Below are 12658 nucleotides of genomic sequence, written 5' to 3' on the forward strand. Positions count from 1 at the left end.
AATATTTTACTGACTGTTTGCTGGCTTTTCTTTGCAATTTTGATGCTATTGCTGAACACAAAAAATAGAAAACAAAACGTTGGGGCCTGGTAGTAAGAATAAGCGAAATTTCTAACACTCTTAAGAGATAGTGCTATTTATATAATTTAATGTATACATTTATTGATTCCTTCATGCACATCTAAAACCCTATTTTCTAACTTTTGACATGATCATGCCTAGGCTGCTCCTTAAGTTTAGGTGCGTCTATGTTTAATAAGTATTAAACACTATTTTACATTATTTACCTAACTTTCACACTTGGCACTTGTAATGATATTTGACTGAGAGATCCTTTTCGAATTATGTACCCCCATACAGGGCATTCAAAACAACCAAATGCTGCAGAGCAGGGGAGGTAAATCGGAGAAGGGTGGTCGCAGAGAATGGAAAGGAGCGGAGAACAAAGGGGATGCAGCCTTGCGAGGCTTTTCAAACCGAAGCTGGAGCAGCAGGAAGCCATGGGGTGTACACATATATAGGGATCGGGAGGATACGAGGAGGTCTACGAGGACGCTGGAAGATGGAGCTGGCAATAACGATGACTGGAACCGACGCAGCGGCAGTGGCAACAACAATTTTTCAAGCACTTCCGAATGTTGCAATAGAAATCTGCATTTTTAATTTGTGTGTGTGTGGATGTGTGTGTGTGGTGAGGGGGGTCTTATGTGTGTATGACAGCATGTGCATGTGTTTGTCTGTTTGTGGTGAGTGTGTGTTACTGTTGATTTCTTCTCGTTCTTCGTTTTACTGTTGTTGTTTTCTTAGGCTTTGGATTTGAAGCCACGACTTTGGGGGTGCAGTGGGAAAAATTTATTGGCTTTATGCCAAAGTAGAAATTTTCGATTTTTAGTTTTAGTTCATTTCGCAATTAAACGTTGTATGGTGACAAAGTAAATGTGTTTTCTATGTTTTTAAAATAAAACTAATTAACCCTTTTCAAAAGTACCCATTTGAGTATTAGAAAACTTTCAGTGCATTTTATGCCAAGTCCAGCGTCATCTAGCGGGCATGTGTAGAGGTCCTGCAGCTGTATGTGTGAGTGCTAGAGCGTCCCAGTTCTTGCAGCGTTTGATGTGCCTGCTGTTGTTGTAGTTTTTGTTGCTGGTGCGCTGCACCATGTTGTTTGCCACTTCCTCATGCTCGGCACATGACCCCTGGCCCCGTCCCAGGACCCGTTCCACGCCCCCTTCCTTGGGTCCATTTTGGGAGAAATTGCTGGTGGAATATGGCAGAGAGTTAAAATTTCGGTTAATGATCTACGAAAAGCTTTGCGGGTCGTGGGATTTGAAGATCTTATGTGCTTATGAGAATTTAAAAGAAAAGAAATGATGATTAATAAACAGCATTTTTAGCAAGTTTCCTTTGAAATTCTTTATAAATCGTAAGTATATAACAACAAACTGACTCTTCAACAACGTCTGTTGTGGCTAAAAAGAACCAAAAGTAATTTCCTAATTCTCTGTCTTTCGGGAAAACTAAGGTATTCGAAATGTCATTAGAAACTTCTTTGGAACTGCTCATCTCCTTTGGCCAAGTTCATGGCTAGTTAGCACATGATGTGGCTTCATCAAGCATTTATATTTTTTTAAGAGGGGCAGTAGTACTCTGAATCCTTAAGGCGTAATCTCAGGAATATTATCCTGTAGGGGATAAGACGTCCGTGAGTCCTCTTTCCCTTCCTCGTTTATTTTGTCTTTCGTAGTATTATACCCTGAATTACAAGTTAAATTTTATCTAAATCAGATGACTGTATCATATAGCTGCCGTAAGAACGTTTAGAAAATTTGTGGGAAAATAATATGAAGCAAATTATAGCTTGGGAGTTTTTTGGCATATTATTTTATAATATTGGGAATATCTTATTTTATGTTTTCAAGACTTTCGAATTAATTTTAATGAACATCGGACGACTCTAACATATAGCTGTCAAAGAAAAGGTCAGAGAAATAATAAAATAGTTGAAGCTAATATCTGAAGCTAGCAACAATCCTTAAAATTTAAAATGGTGTTACCAAAATGGCGATTACTTCTTATAACTGCAAGGGTATATAAACTGGGGCTTGCCGAAGCTAACATCTTTCTTGTTTTTATTTTTTTGGGAGGGCGGTGAAATGGCCGTGCATTTGATTGTGATATGCACACAAAAGCGGATTATTCTTGACTCTTTAGCAGCATCATTTATGACATGCAACAATAACAGTGGAAAAGCGGACCAGGGAAATTGGAAATGGTGGTGGAGTGCAGCCAATGCAATTTCGGTTAGTGGCCACAATTTTGTTTAGAGTTTTTGCCCCAGCATTTCGTATTGTTTCGCATTCTGCTCCACGCTCCCATGCATTGTAGTTACATTATGTTTACATATTTCTGCAATTCCCTGCAATACAAAGAACGTAGTGAACAAAATGCGCCCAATTGTGGAATTGCAACCATAAAAGCTGCTTAAGTTATTAGTTATCGCTATCAATAATATATACACAACTAACTATCCATCGATATAGCTTGTTTGGGTGCGCACACTTTCATTACAGCGCATTTGCGTTGAATAAATTTAATTGTTTTTCCATCATAAATTACCTCGGCACGCATATCCGTAGATAAAAATGGAATTGCATTCTAATTGCAAAACAAAATCATATTTCGTGCCGTAATTAATTGGCAAATGTGCGTAAATTGTTTAGGTCTAGGGGATTTCTTGCAACTGATCGGTATGCTTTCAATCCGGCTTTCCAACACTGTCTAAATGGAAAGATTATCCTTTTTGTAATTTGCGAGTTAAAAGTGAATCTATAGAATAGTTGTCGAAAATCTTTTGAATTAACTAACCAATATCAATTGTAAATGTTTATTGTTTCTTTTATAGTGAACCAAACTCGAATGTCTTCAAATGTCTCTTGCCAACACTGTTTGTTATTAACTACGTTTTTTATGTGGTTATTAAGCTGTAGTTGTTCCCTCCGCAAAACCCTTAAGAGCTCACATTTAATTTATCTTCACTGAGGTGTGAAAGAAGCGGATAAGTTAGCTGGATCTATAAAGTCAGAAACGGGGAACGAGGAGTCCGAGTGAAAGGGGAAACGGGAGACAGAAAGTAGGCATAGATCCAACAGGCTACGTCGGCACTTTTGAACCACTTGCCCGGCAATTGGACCATTTCGTTGAGTTTCACAGCGCTCAAGTTGCCTTGGGTTTCGGTTTGGGTTTGGGAACGCGATTGGGGCCGGCTTTTGCCGGCAAACGGGCTAAAAGAGGTAGAGATCCCAGCTGTGCTGCCAGCCGACTGCCAACGACATTTAGCCCACTTTTTACGCAGCAGCGGGCACCCCAGGAATCAGAGTACAGGATGGAAGCCGTACAGCCCCCCAAGTTACGCCTTGTGATACCTCATCTGCACCCACTTCCAACACTACAAAATATTTGGGAAACTACAAAGAACCCTCAGTGTTATTTTTTTGGGTATAATATAATTCAAAACAGTCTGAAATTTTTTCTAATTCTTATTTTTTAAGGGTCTACCGTTTTAAGTTCTCTTTAAAAAAAAAGTGTAAAATTTTGAATTAAAATATTTGTAGTTTGTAAATCCGATTTATCTATTATAAGAGATTCCTTCATTTTATACTACTTACATTATTAAACTGTTTGAGAAAGGTTTGCGTAAAATTCATCTCACCATATATTTTAAGCTCATTTGTGTCCTTTATTTTGTCGAGTGTGGGTGCATTAAGTTCCCCGTAGCTCGGCCGTTCAAGTAGTCAGTCAAATTGGGATTCGGTTGCGGCTTTTTGGGGTCACCTCGCCCGTTTCCAGTCCATTTCATTTCCCATTCCCGCTCCCATTGCCACTCCACTCCACCTCGGCGATCGCCTTCTGCGCTGCCTCGTTTAAGATGCAGATAATGCTAATTAATTGTATTGATTAGCTCATTATACCATTAGCCGGCAGCGGACTAGCGAACTTACCCCGGGCGCCACTTCAATGTGTCGTGCGACGACAATAAGTTCCGACCGCAGCAACAATGGCTGCAGATCCTTGGACACAGATCCTTGTGCGTGGTGCATGGTGCATGCTGCATGCTGCATGGTGCGTTGTGCGTTTGGGTTGCCCGGGGCCGCACATTCATATAAATAAACTTGTCCAAATTGCAGTTGCCGCCCCAGGGCCATGGCCAAAATTGTGTGCAACACCGAAAACTTAAGCGATGGGTGGAAGGATGGGCCAGAGAGGGCTATGGAAATTCTGTTGGTTCGACGAAAATCTTCGGGGCAGGTTGTGTGTCCTCTGGCTTTGTTCTTGGTTTGGAATTGGCCGAAATCCTGAACAGTCGGCATTGGGTCACCCAATGGTTCCTGCAAAAAGGGACTTATAAAATAGTTCCTTAAATATTACTTCATGCTTCTTTTGTGATTCATACTGCATATACTAAAAAGTCAAAACAACTTCTATAAAATAAATCTTTAAAGTTTAATGGTCTAATGGTAATTTTATTAAATTCCTAGAAGTGTTTTTAACGGTTCAACACTTAGAAATATATTGGTTAATGCACATATATTCTAACTCAATCGCATCCTAACCAGTGTCATCTGTACCAGATATATTTTGCTAGTTTCATCCATTAGATCCTAAGTCGGGACTCGAGTGGTTCCTTTTCATTTTCTTAGCTGCCTTTCCGACTCTGTCGGGACTGTCAGGTGTTCCTGGCCCGCTCCTCCTGCGTGGCCATAAAGTTTGGCCAACTTTTTGGGAAACAAGCTGCTTGGTCCTGCCATCCTCCTTCCTGCTGATCCTGTCCCCGATGTCGTCGGAAGCATCGTTAAGGCGTATCCATCATAATATCTATCAGGGGGCGAGGGCCCGGGCATCCCGCTGCCGTATATACCGCCTCATCCGAATAATTCATTTATATTAATACATCCTGCAGAGCAACAGTCAAGCTCACTGCGAACGGGACGGAGATAGCTGTGGATATAGACGAAGCTGAGGAAGAAATATTTCAATTTGTATTGCCAAGTGTCTGGCTCCAGCCGTCTCTTTCTGCCCGCCTCCGGCCCTCTCGCTCGCACGCGCCCTGTCTGCAGTTGCAGTGCTCGACTTTGCCACGTCGACAGCTTAAAGTTTGAATTGCAGCACACGGAGTCACTAATGCACTGACAGAAATTGTTCGCACTTGTGGGTCGTTATGATTCTATTATGCCTTTCATTTAAGAACATAAAATGGTATATAGTATATATGTTCAACACATATTTGAAAGTATTTTTATTTCTGAAATATTTTCAAAAACATTCTCTGTAGGTCGGTTGACGTGCTTCAAAGCGTTCCCTTTAATTTATAATAGCACCCCAAGCATAGCTGTGCGTATTAGATTTAATCAGCATTATAATATCACGGGAATCTTATGATTTTTCCAGTGTCATTTTCCGCCTGGACAACCTGGCCGAAGGTTGGAATCGAGTCTGGGTGAGATGGGAGATGTTAAAAATGGGGCCGTCGATGGAGGAGGATTACAGGATGCAGGACGCCACCTTTTGCAGCTGCTTCCATGTGTTCATGGCGCAAATAATCGCCGTCATCAACAACAACAAAAACAAGATGGCAGGACAGGATCAGGACGACAGGATTGGGTCCTGGTTCCTGGGGACGGATAGGGCTGGAGCTGGTGCTGGGGCTGTTGATGGGGCTGTTGATGGGGGAAGAGGAATCCAAAGATGAGTTGAGAGACGTTGACGCTGACGCCATTAGCACCGAGTTTTGCAGCATCAACGACAAACTTTAAATTGTTGCGTCATTACAATTCGAGTTGCCCGGGCTGTGGGGGGATCAGCTGAAATGCTGAGCAACAGGAAGCCGGGATACATATTCTGGGCCTAGCCAAGGCATAAATGCCCTTGCCAAAAGGCGAGAAAAGAAGAAGTCTTGTCCCCGTTTGCACCAGTGATTGATGTTGCACTTTAAATTTCAGATGTGTCAGTCGGATGCGCACACACATGCTCCCTAATGACCAGGTGCCACAAATGGTTGCATTCCCCAAAAAAGAAGCACAGAGCAAAAACAAAAAACCATAAAGTGCTTATTTTGCCAGTAAAATCCTGCATTTCCCTAGACGTTAACTTTTCCTTCAAGTCGCCGTTCTCGGCATATGTGTGTTCTCCAGCGTTAAGTTGTCCTGCATTCTTAACAAGTCTACTGATTTCCAGTGCAGACAGATAAATGCAGTTTTCATTCGTAACTCTTGCAAGCAACCAGTTTCAGTGTCGAAATATGTAATTCTATAACAATACCCTGTGCAATACTTATTTGGATTAAACTAAAAATAGTTAAGTTATCTTTTTAAGTTCGCAAACGTTCACGCGGCTGAAGAACACATAGCTCAGGACAAGCTAGTAAATTATGCGAAAAAACCCCTCTAACTTTAAGCCAACTCATTCTTGGCGGCAATAAAAAGAGACAATACTTTTTATGGTACTGGCATACACATATAGTGCGATCTCCCTTGCTGCCGCCCTTTGCCTTTGTAATCACTTAAATGAACAAATTATAAATTACCCCAATAATGGGCTCGGGAGCAGGACAAGGACAAGGAACCGGCCAGGATATGGGGACAGGAGTCAGGAGTCACGTCCAGGCACACATATATTTCATATGCATACTCCCATATGCTGATATATGTACATACATACATATCATATCTGCGCCATATATTATATATTGCGGCGATTGCATCGCAACGACAATTTTGGCTCATTATAAATTTGCCTTAATTTTAATGCAAAATGTCCCTGCCGCAGTTCGCCCATCCATCCGTCTCTTTCTCCACCTATAGTGCCATCTCTTTCGGCAGTGTGTGTGTCTGGCACAGTGCCTTACATTTAGTGCAGCCCGAACTCCAACTGGCATCGCACTGCGATTTCTGAGTCGGAACTGGTAGCTGGAAACTGAGCACTGAGAACTCCAACTGAACTCCTCGCCACGAACTGCATTCAACTGCAGCCTGCAGACGGAGCCATCCATCTGCCCCTCTCCCTCGCCCCACGGTCTGCCCTCTCTTTCACTCGCCGTAGGTAATCATGTTGCTGACAGCATTGTTGCCGCACAGTCCGCTGTTCCCGATACCCTGCGACCATCTCAGGAAGAGGGCTCCACAACCGAACAACCATCGAAAAAAAGTCTTTTTTTCAAAAAAATTTTCAAAAATTGTATCTTTTAGATTTAAATGCCAATCGATTGTGAATTTAATTAAGAGCTCACCGAGGAACTAAATTTCTTATTCTGACCTCATTTTGCAATTTGTCGACCAAAATACTGATATTTTTCCGCAAAAACTGATACTATCTTTTTTTGGACAAAAGATACATTTTTTAATAGGTTTTTAGGTCGTAATTTGGTCAAATTGATGCGCACAAGGAGGCTATCAAGCAGGGCTATCAATCCCCATTACTTTTTGGACAATTTATTTTTCTACCAAATTTGCCTTTTTTTTAAGAGTTTCTTTTCGAAAGCATTTTCAAAACTCGTAGCTTTCAGATTTGATTTGGGAACTCAGTTTGTCGACCGAAATACTGATATTTTTTGCGCGAAAATAGGTTCTTTCATACGCGAGGCGGAAAATAAATTTGTAAGCATTTTCGCATTTTTCGCAAATTCGCAAATTGAACGTACGAAATCACATTAGCCCCAACGTCAGCCTCAGAGCCCTCAGAACCTCGGAATCAGCTGCAGATCCCGTCTGTCCTTTCAGCATCTTCGCTTGTTGCAGCGGCTCCTTGGGGAAAATGGCCCATACCCAAATATTCGCAGGCCCCGCACTCGGACCCTAAACGGCAGAGTACACTTTTAATATATACTCTGATCTTTATTGGATAAATTCAAATTTCGTCGTCGTCGTAAAGTTAATCGGTATGGCAATTGAATAAAACAGTTTACAGCATAACCTCTTGGCGGCATCGACATTTTTGTTCGATCATTCGATTCACCAGTGAATAATATTAAATAAGTATTTCGGTTAAAATTGTAAACATATATCACTAGTCGTCGTTTCTTAAGATTTTGGATATCAATTGTATGAGGGCTAGTCTATGGATATTAGTGAATATGTTTTTCGAGTAAAATATGGCATTATTATTTTCCGATTTGTTTTTTTATCGACTTTTAGAGGGTTATTCAATGAATACAAACTAGTAAGTGTTATCAGTTAAGACTATTACAATCAGCAAATTAGAAGCTTGCATTTCAAAAATAAACCCTAATAAAACCTTAGATTTATAGAACTTTGAACAAGTATTTTTGCAAATTAAATCGTATTTATTTTTAGCTTTTTTTACGTGTATCGGAATTATTTTGGCCGAACACGTACGGAGCCGCTGGCATTGGCCAATTGGCCTGGTCCGGGTCCTCCTCGGTCCCGCTCCCCCGTATTCGTATGCTCCATATGCCCCTCTTCTGTGACGACGTGCTGCAGCAAAGTTTTCCTTGTCTATTGATTCGAATTTGAATTTTTTGTCTAATTGCAAAAAGTGAGCACAACGTGAAGCAAGCGAGAGAAGTGAAGGCAGCCAGAAGAATCAAAAGGGAGTTGACGGCTGTGCGGCAATTTCCGAAATGTAAACATTTTACCTATACATTTCGGGGCAGCAGGGAAGTCTTACTTTGCTCTTGATTTTCGATCCAGCAACAAATTTAAAGGAAGCTCCCCCTGTGGATTATTTTTCACTCAACTAACAGACTGCGGGCAATGTTTACCAAATGCAAGACATTTAATTCCCAATAAAATCTAATATTAATTGATTAAAAAGCAAATGCCAAAATCTGAGCTCAGCCCCAGGGAAATTTCAAATAAATTTATACACTTTTGGGATTTATCCAAAGTGTTTCCCTGGGCGAAGTAAATTAAATGGCAAACACGCAGAATTATATTGACAAAAATGGCGCAACAACTTTAAATAAAAAAAATGAATGCCTTTTTCCATGTCTCCTGGATATTTCGGTACTCATGATTCAGTGCACTTAAATTTTAAATTGCATTTATTTCACCCTTTGTTTTTTCCTTCTGGAACTTCTTGTGCATCAACAACTGTTATTTCGTCTCTATTGTTGTAATTTTGAAAAACATATTTATTTAGCTTGAGGACAGGGCAAAAACAAAATGTTGTATCCCATCTAGAAGGGTGTTTACAGTGAGGGTCGAAAAAATATATATATTGGCAACGTAAAAAATGGTTTGGTTATGATTTGTGTTCCAATTTTTAAGTTTTGCAGTCCGTGGATCAATTGTGTTAAATATTTCTCGAAATGCAGCCAAAAGTAAAAAAAACGTTTTATTGCGAAGTACTATACAACTGACCCCGTCTGTGTGGGAAGTCGGTGTGCTTTGTGCATTTTCATTGCAAATATTTGCATCTGTGTCCGGGTCCATTTGTGTGTTTGCTTGGATCAGAGCGATATATAGCACAACATATAGGTATATATACATATAATATGGCATATCGGACCAAATTGTTTTTATAGAATTTTCATATTTCTGCAAATGTGCCGGGCAAACATTAAGCGCATAGATATGTAGATGTATAAATATCATAATAATAAAAATGGAAATGGAAATGATAAGAGATGGGGTTATTTCCATGGGCTCGCATAGTTTTCGAATTGATTTCACAAGTGGCGGCCAAACAACTCCCGAAAGTGGGCGTTACGCTCCGAGTTTATTGAAAAGAAAGAGAAAGAAAGCGGAGGAGGGAGAGAGAGAGACAGAGGAGAAAGAAGGAGAAAGGGAGAGAGCAACAAGCGGAGTGTCCGCCCACGCAACAAGGTAATCAAATGCAATTGAAAAAGCAGCGCAAAAAGTTTATCCTTTGGCTTGCCTTGAAGTTTTTTACCCGGTCCACCCAGCCAGTTCCCGCTTCGCAGCCGTTCCCTTCGATTTTTCACCCGGTTGCCATTGCAACGAATTTAATCAAAAGTTACAATTCCAATTGTCCGCAAGCGGGTCACTCGTGTTGCGTATTAAAAAAGTTCCTCTGCGGTGAGACAGAGACGGCTAGTGCCCGGAGAATGAGGCGGACATAGATGCACTCAACAAAATGTTGAGTCTCGCAATAATATTAAAATACAAATACTTGTTTTAAGAAGTAAAAGAAGTGTTAACGTTTTACTCCTCAAATTTTTTGATAAAAATCCATGAGAAACACTTGAAAACCCAATTTTGTTAGGCAAATATAGTCTAGATTCATATTCATATATGAAATAATTACAAATATTTAACCTTATAAGTTTCTTATAGTGTATACCTCACAAAAAATTTTAGTTGTCGAACTTTAGAACCACATTTTTCCAAGTGTAGCTGGCCAGAACAGAGATGGGGCGATAAAGAGAGTCGGCGTTTCATATCCGTGTTCTATGTAGGCCAAAAACAAAAAGGACCAAAGGAGCGGCGGCAACCGGAGCAAAGTGAGCCAAAAAGTTTGCCCGCTTAAATTGCAGCGATTGCAATGAACCGGACAGACAATCAATGCCGATTTTTGCCACATCTATCTCTCCCTGTCACTCCGACACCCCTCTCTGTCGTACCAGAGAAAGGGAAACGGTATCGAAGTATCGATAAAATCGAATCATTTGCGGGCATCTACAAGTGCGTTTCGAGTGCAAAGGAGCGGAAATAGGGGTTTACTCCCATTTTGATTTCTTTTTTGCCGCTTGCACTCGATGTTTTGGTTGAGCTAAAAGGAGGGGGTTTTGCGTAAGTTAATTTGTTAATTGAAAAAGGTACTTAATTAGTAACAGTTGATTTACTATACCTAGGAATATTGGGGAACTAAAAACCGTAAAATTAAAGCGTCAAATAAAATACCTGATCATTAATTAATAGGAATGAAATCATTCTTTATATAATTTACAGGGTAAAAGTTAAGTTATCTTAAAGAAATGTTTTCATTTTTATTAAAAAAACAAACAAAAATAACTTTTGAGTTTGTCAAAAACATGTTTAAGCACTTATCTACTTTTAATAAGGCCATATTGGATTCTCCATGCACAAGACTTTTTTAATATTTGCTTTTCTGAGAAGAAGAGTAAATTCTCCGATCAGTGTTGGCTTACTCAAATGAAAGCAATTTTCTTGTCAACACTGGTTGTTTTGGCCATCTCCCCTGTCACTCCCTTAACCCTCCGGCTGCTGTCCGTCAGCATCATCAGCACGGCCACCAAGCAGCCTTAACCCTCTGGGTGCCCTCGTCCATCGTTCGTCCCTCGCACTGCCATATGTGCCAGATCCAAAGCCAGGAGAACTTCCCTCTGCCGATAATGATGGGCCAGCCGAACAATCAATTAACGCACAACCAGCCATCAAGGTTGCTGACCCAGAGGGGGGATGGGCGATAGCGGGCCGTGCGGTCTGGTCAGTGGGCGTGGCACTTGGCAGTTGACAGGCGGGGGAGGAGGCGGGGGAGGAGCCTGGGTGATTTCGGAAATTGGAGAAAGTCAGGAGGAAAGCCGAAGGCGGTTACTTCATGGCCAGCTGCGTGCAAAAGCGATTTGGAGTTGCAGCCTCACTGCATCCACTTAGCTTCCCTTGCCTTCAGCTCTTTTTTGAGCGCCGAAAAAAGGGGAGAGAATTTTTGAACAATATAATTCAAAGGTATTTTTATAATTTAACCAATAATAAAATAAACGATTTGACGAATTTTCGGCTCGCCTCACTACATACAAAAGGCAAAACTTGTCAGCAAAATAGTTGAACTCCAAATCGGGCATGACTTTTAGGCAGAAATTCAGTAAAATTTAAATATCTACACCCCTTCAGCACAATGGAGCAGATGCAGGATGTGAATCAGGACCGCGGCAAGGAGGCCACGGGCAGCAGGGACCTCGATCTGGAGGAGAACGACGGGGACTTGAGCCGGAACTCCAGTTTGACCACCGTGTGCAGTACCTTTCCATTAACCTCGAGGATCGACAGCTATCACCGCTGGCGCACAATGGACCAGGAGGAGGACACCCTGGGTTGCGTACTGGAAGTCGATAGTGAACGAAAGGTCCAGCTGGCCATGTCCATGCCGCTCGCCATTGACGCCATACATCCTTGAGGCTGAATCCAATAAATTCCAGTTCTACTACCCATTAATTGGTTCTCTTATTTACGGAAAACTGAACGGCCACCACTGCGTATGAGCGATGTGCCTGAAATAGCTCATACGACCTGTGGTCCGCGTTGCTGATACCTTTACGAAATCCCCAAATTGAAGGCGCATTAAAGTTCTGCTGACTTCCACGGGAATCAACAAGCCTTATTTGGGCTTATCCTTGAGGCTATATCCAATAAATTCCAGTTCTACGCATTCATTGGTTTTCTTATTCACGGAAAACCGAACGGCCACCACTGCGTATGAGTGATGTGCCTGAAATAGCTCATACGACCTGTGGTCCGCGTTGCTGATACCTTTACGAAATCCCCGAATTGAAGGCACATTAAAGTTCTGCTGACTTCCACGGCGATCAACAAGCCCTATGAATACCCCATCGCTGCTTCTAACACCTCTCGCATAATTGAAGGTAAATTAAGTTTGCTCTCCCCCCACATTCGACGTTTGAACTCGATTGGCGCACATCGTTTGCTTTTCGGCATCGACGGCA

The 12658-nt window shown here is 41.4% G+C and overlaps 2 protein-coding genes across 2 annotated transcripts; both read left to right on the top strand.

Annotated features, from left to right (window-relative positions):
- Positions 1–5515: 5515 nt before the first annotated feature.
- Positions 5516–5810, top strand: LOC108027524 (uncharacterized). Its single transcript, XM_017098967.1, has 2 exons — positions 5516–5693; positions 5731–5810. Exons 1-2 carry the CDS (start codon positions 5516–5518, stop codon positions 5808–5810), a joined length of 258 nt encoding a protein of 85 aa, XP_016954456.1.
- Positions 5811–11725: 5915 nt separating this feature from the next.
- Positions 11726–12149, top strand: LOC108027521 (uncharacterized). Its single transcript, XM_017098963.3, has one exon. It carries the CDS (start codon positions 11833–11835, stop codon positions 12109–12111), a length of 279 nt encoding a protein of 92 aa, XP_016954452.1. The 5' UTR covers positions 11726–11832; the 3' UTR covers positions 12112–12149.
- The last annotated feature ends 509 nt before the right edge of the window (positions 12150–12658 follow it).

Source organism: Drosophila biarmipes, chromosome X (assembly GCF_025231255.1).
Source record: "Drosophila biarmipes strain raj3 chromosome X, RU_DBia_V1.1, whole genome shotgun sequence".
NCBI lineage: Eukaryota > Metazoa > Arthropoda > Insecta > Diptera > Drosophilidae > Drosophila > Drosophila biarmipes.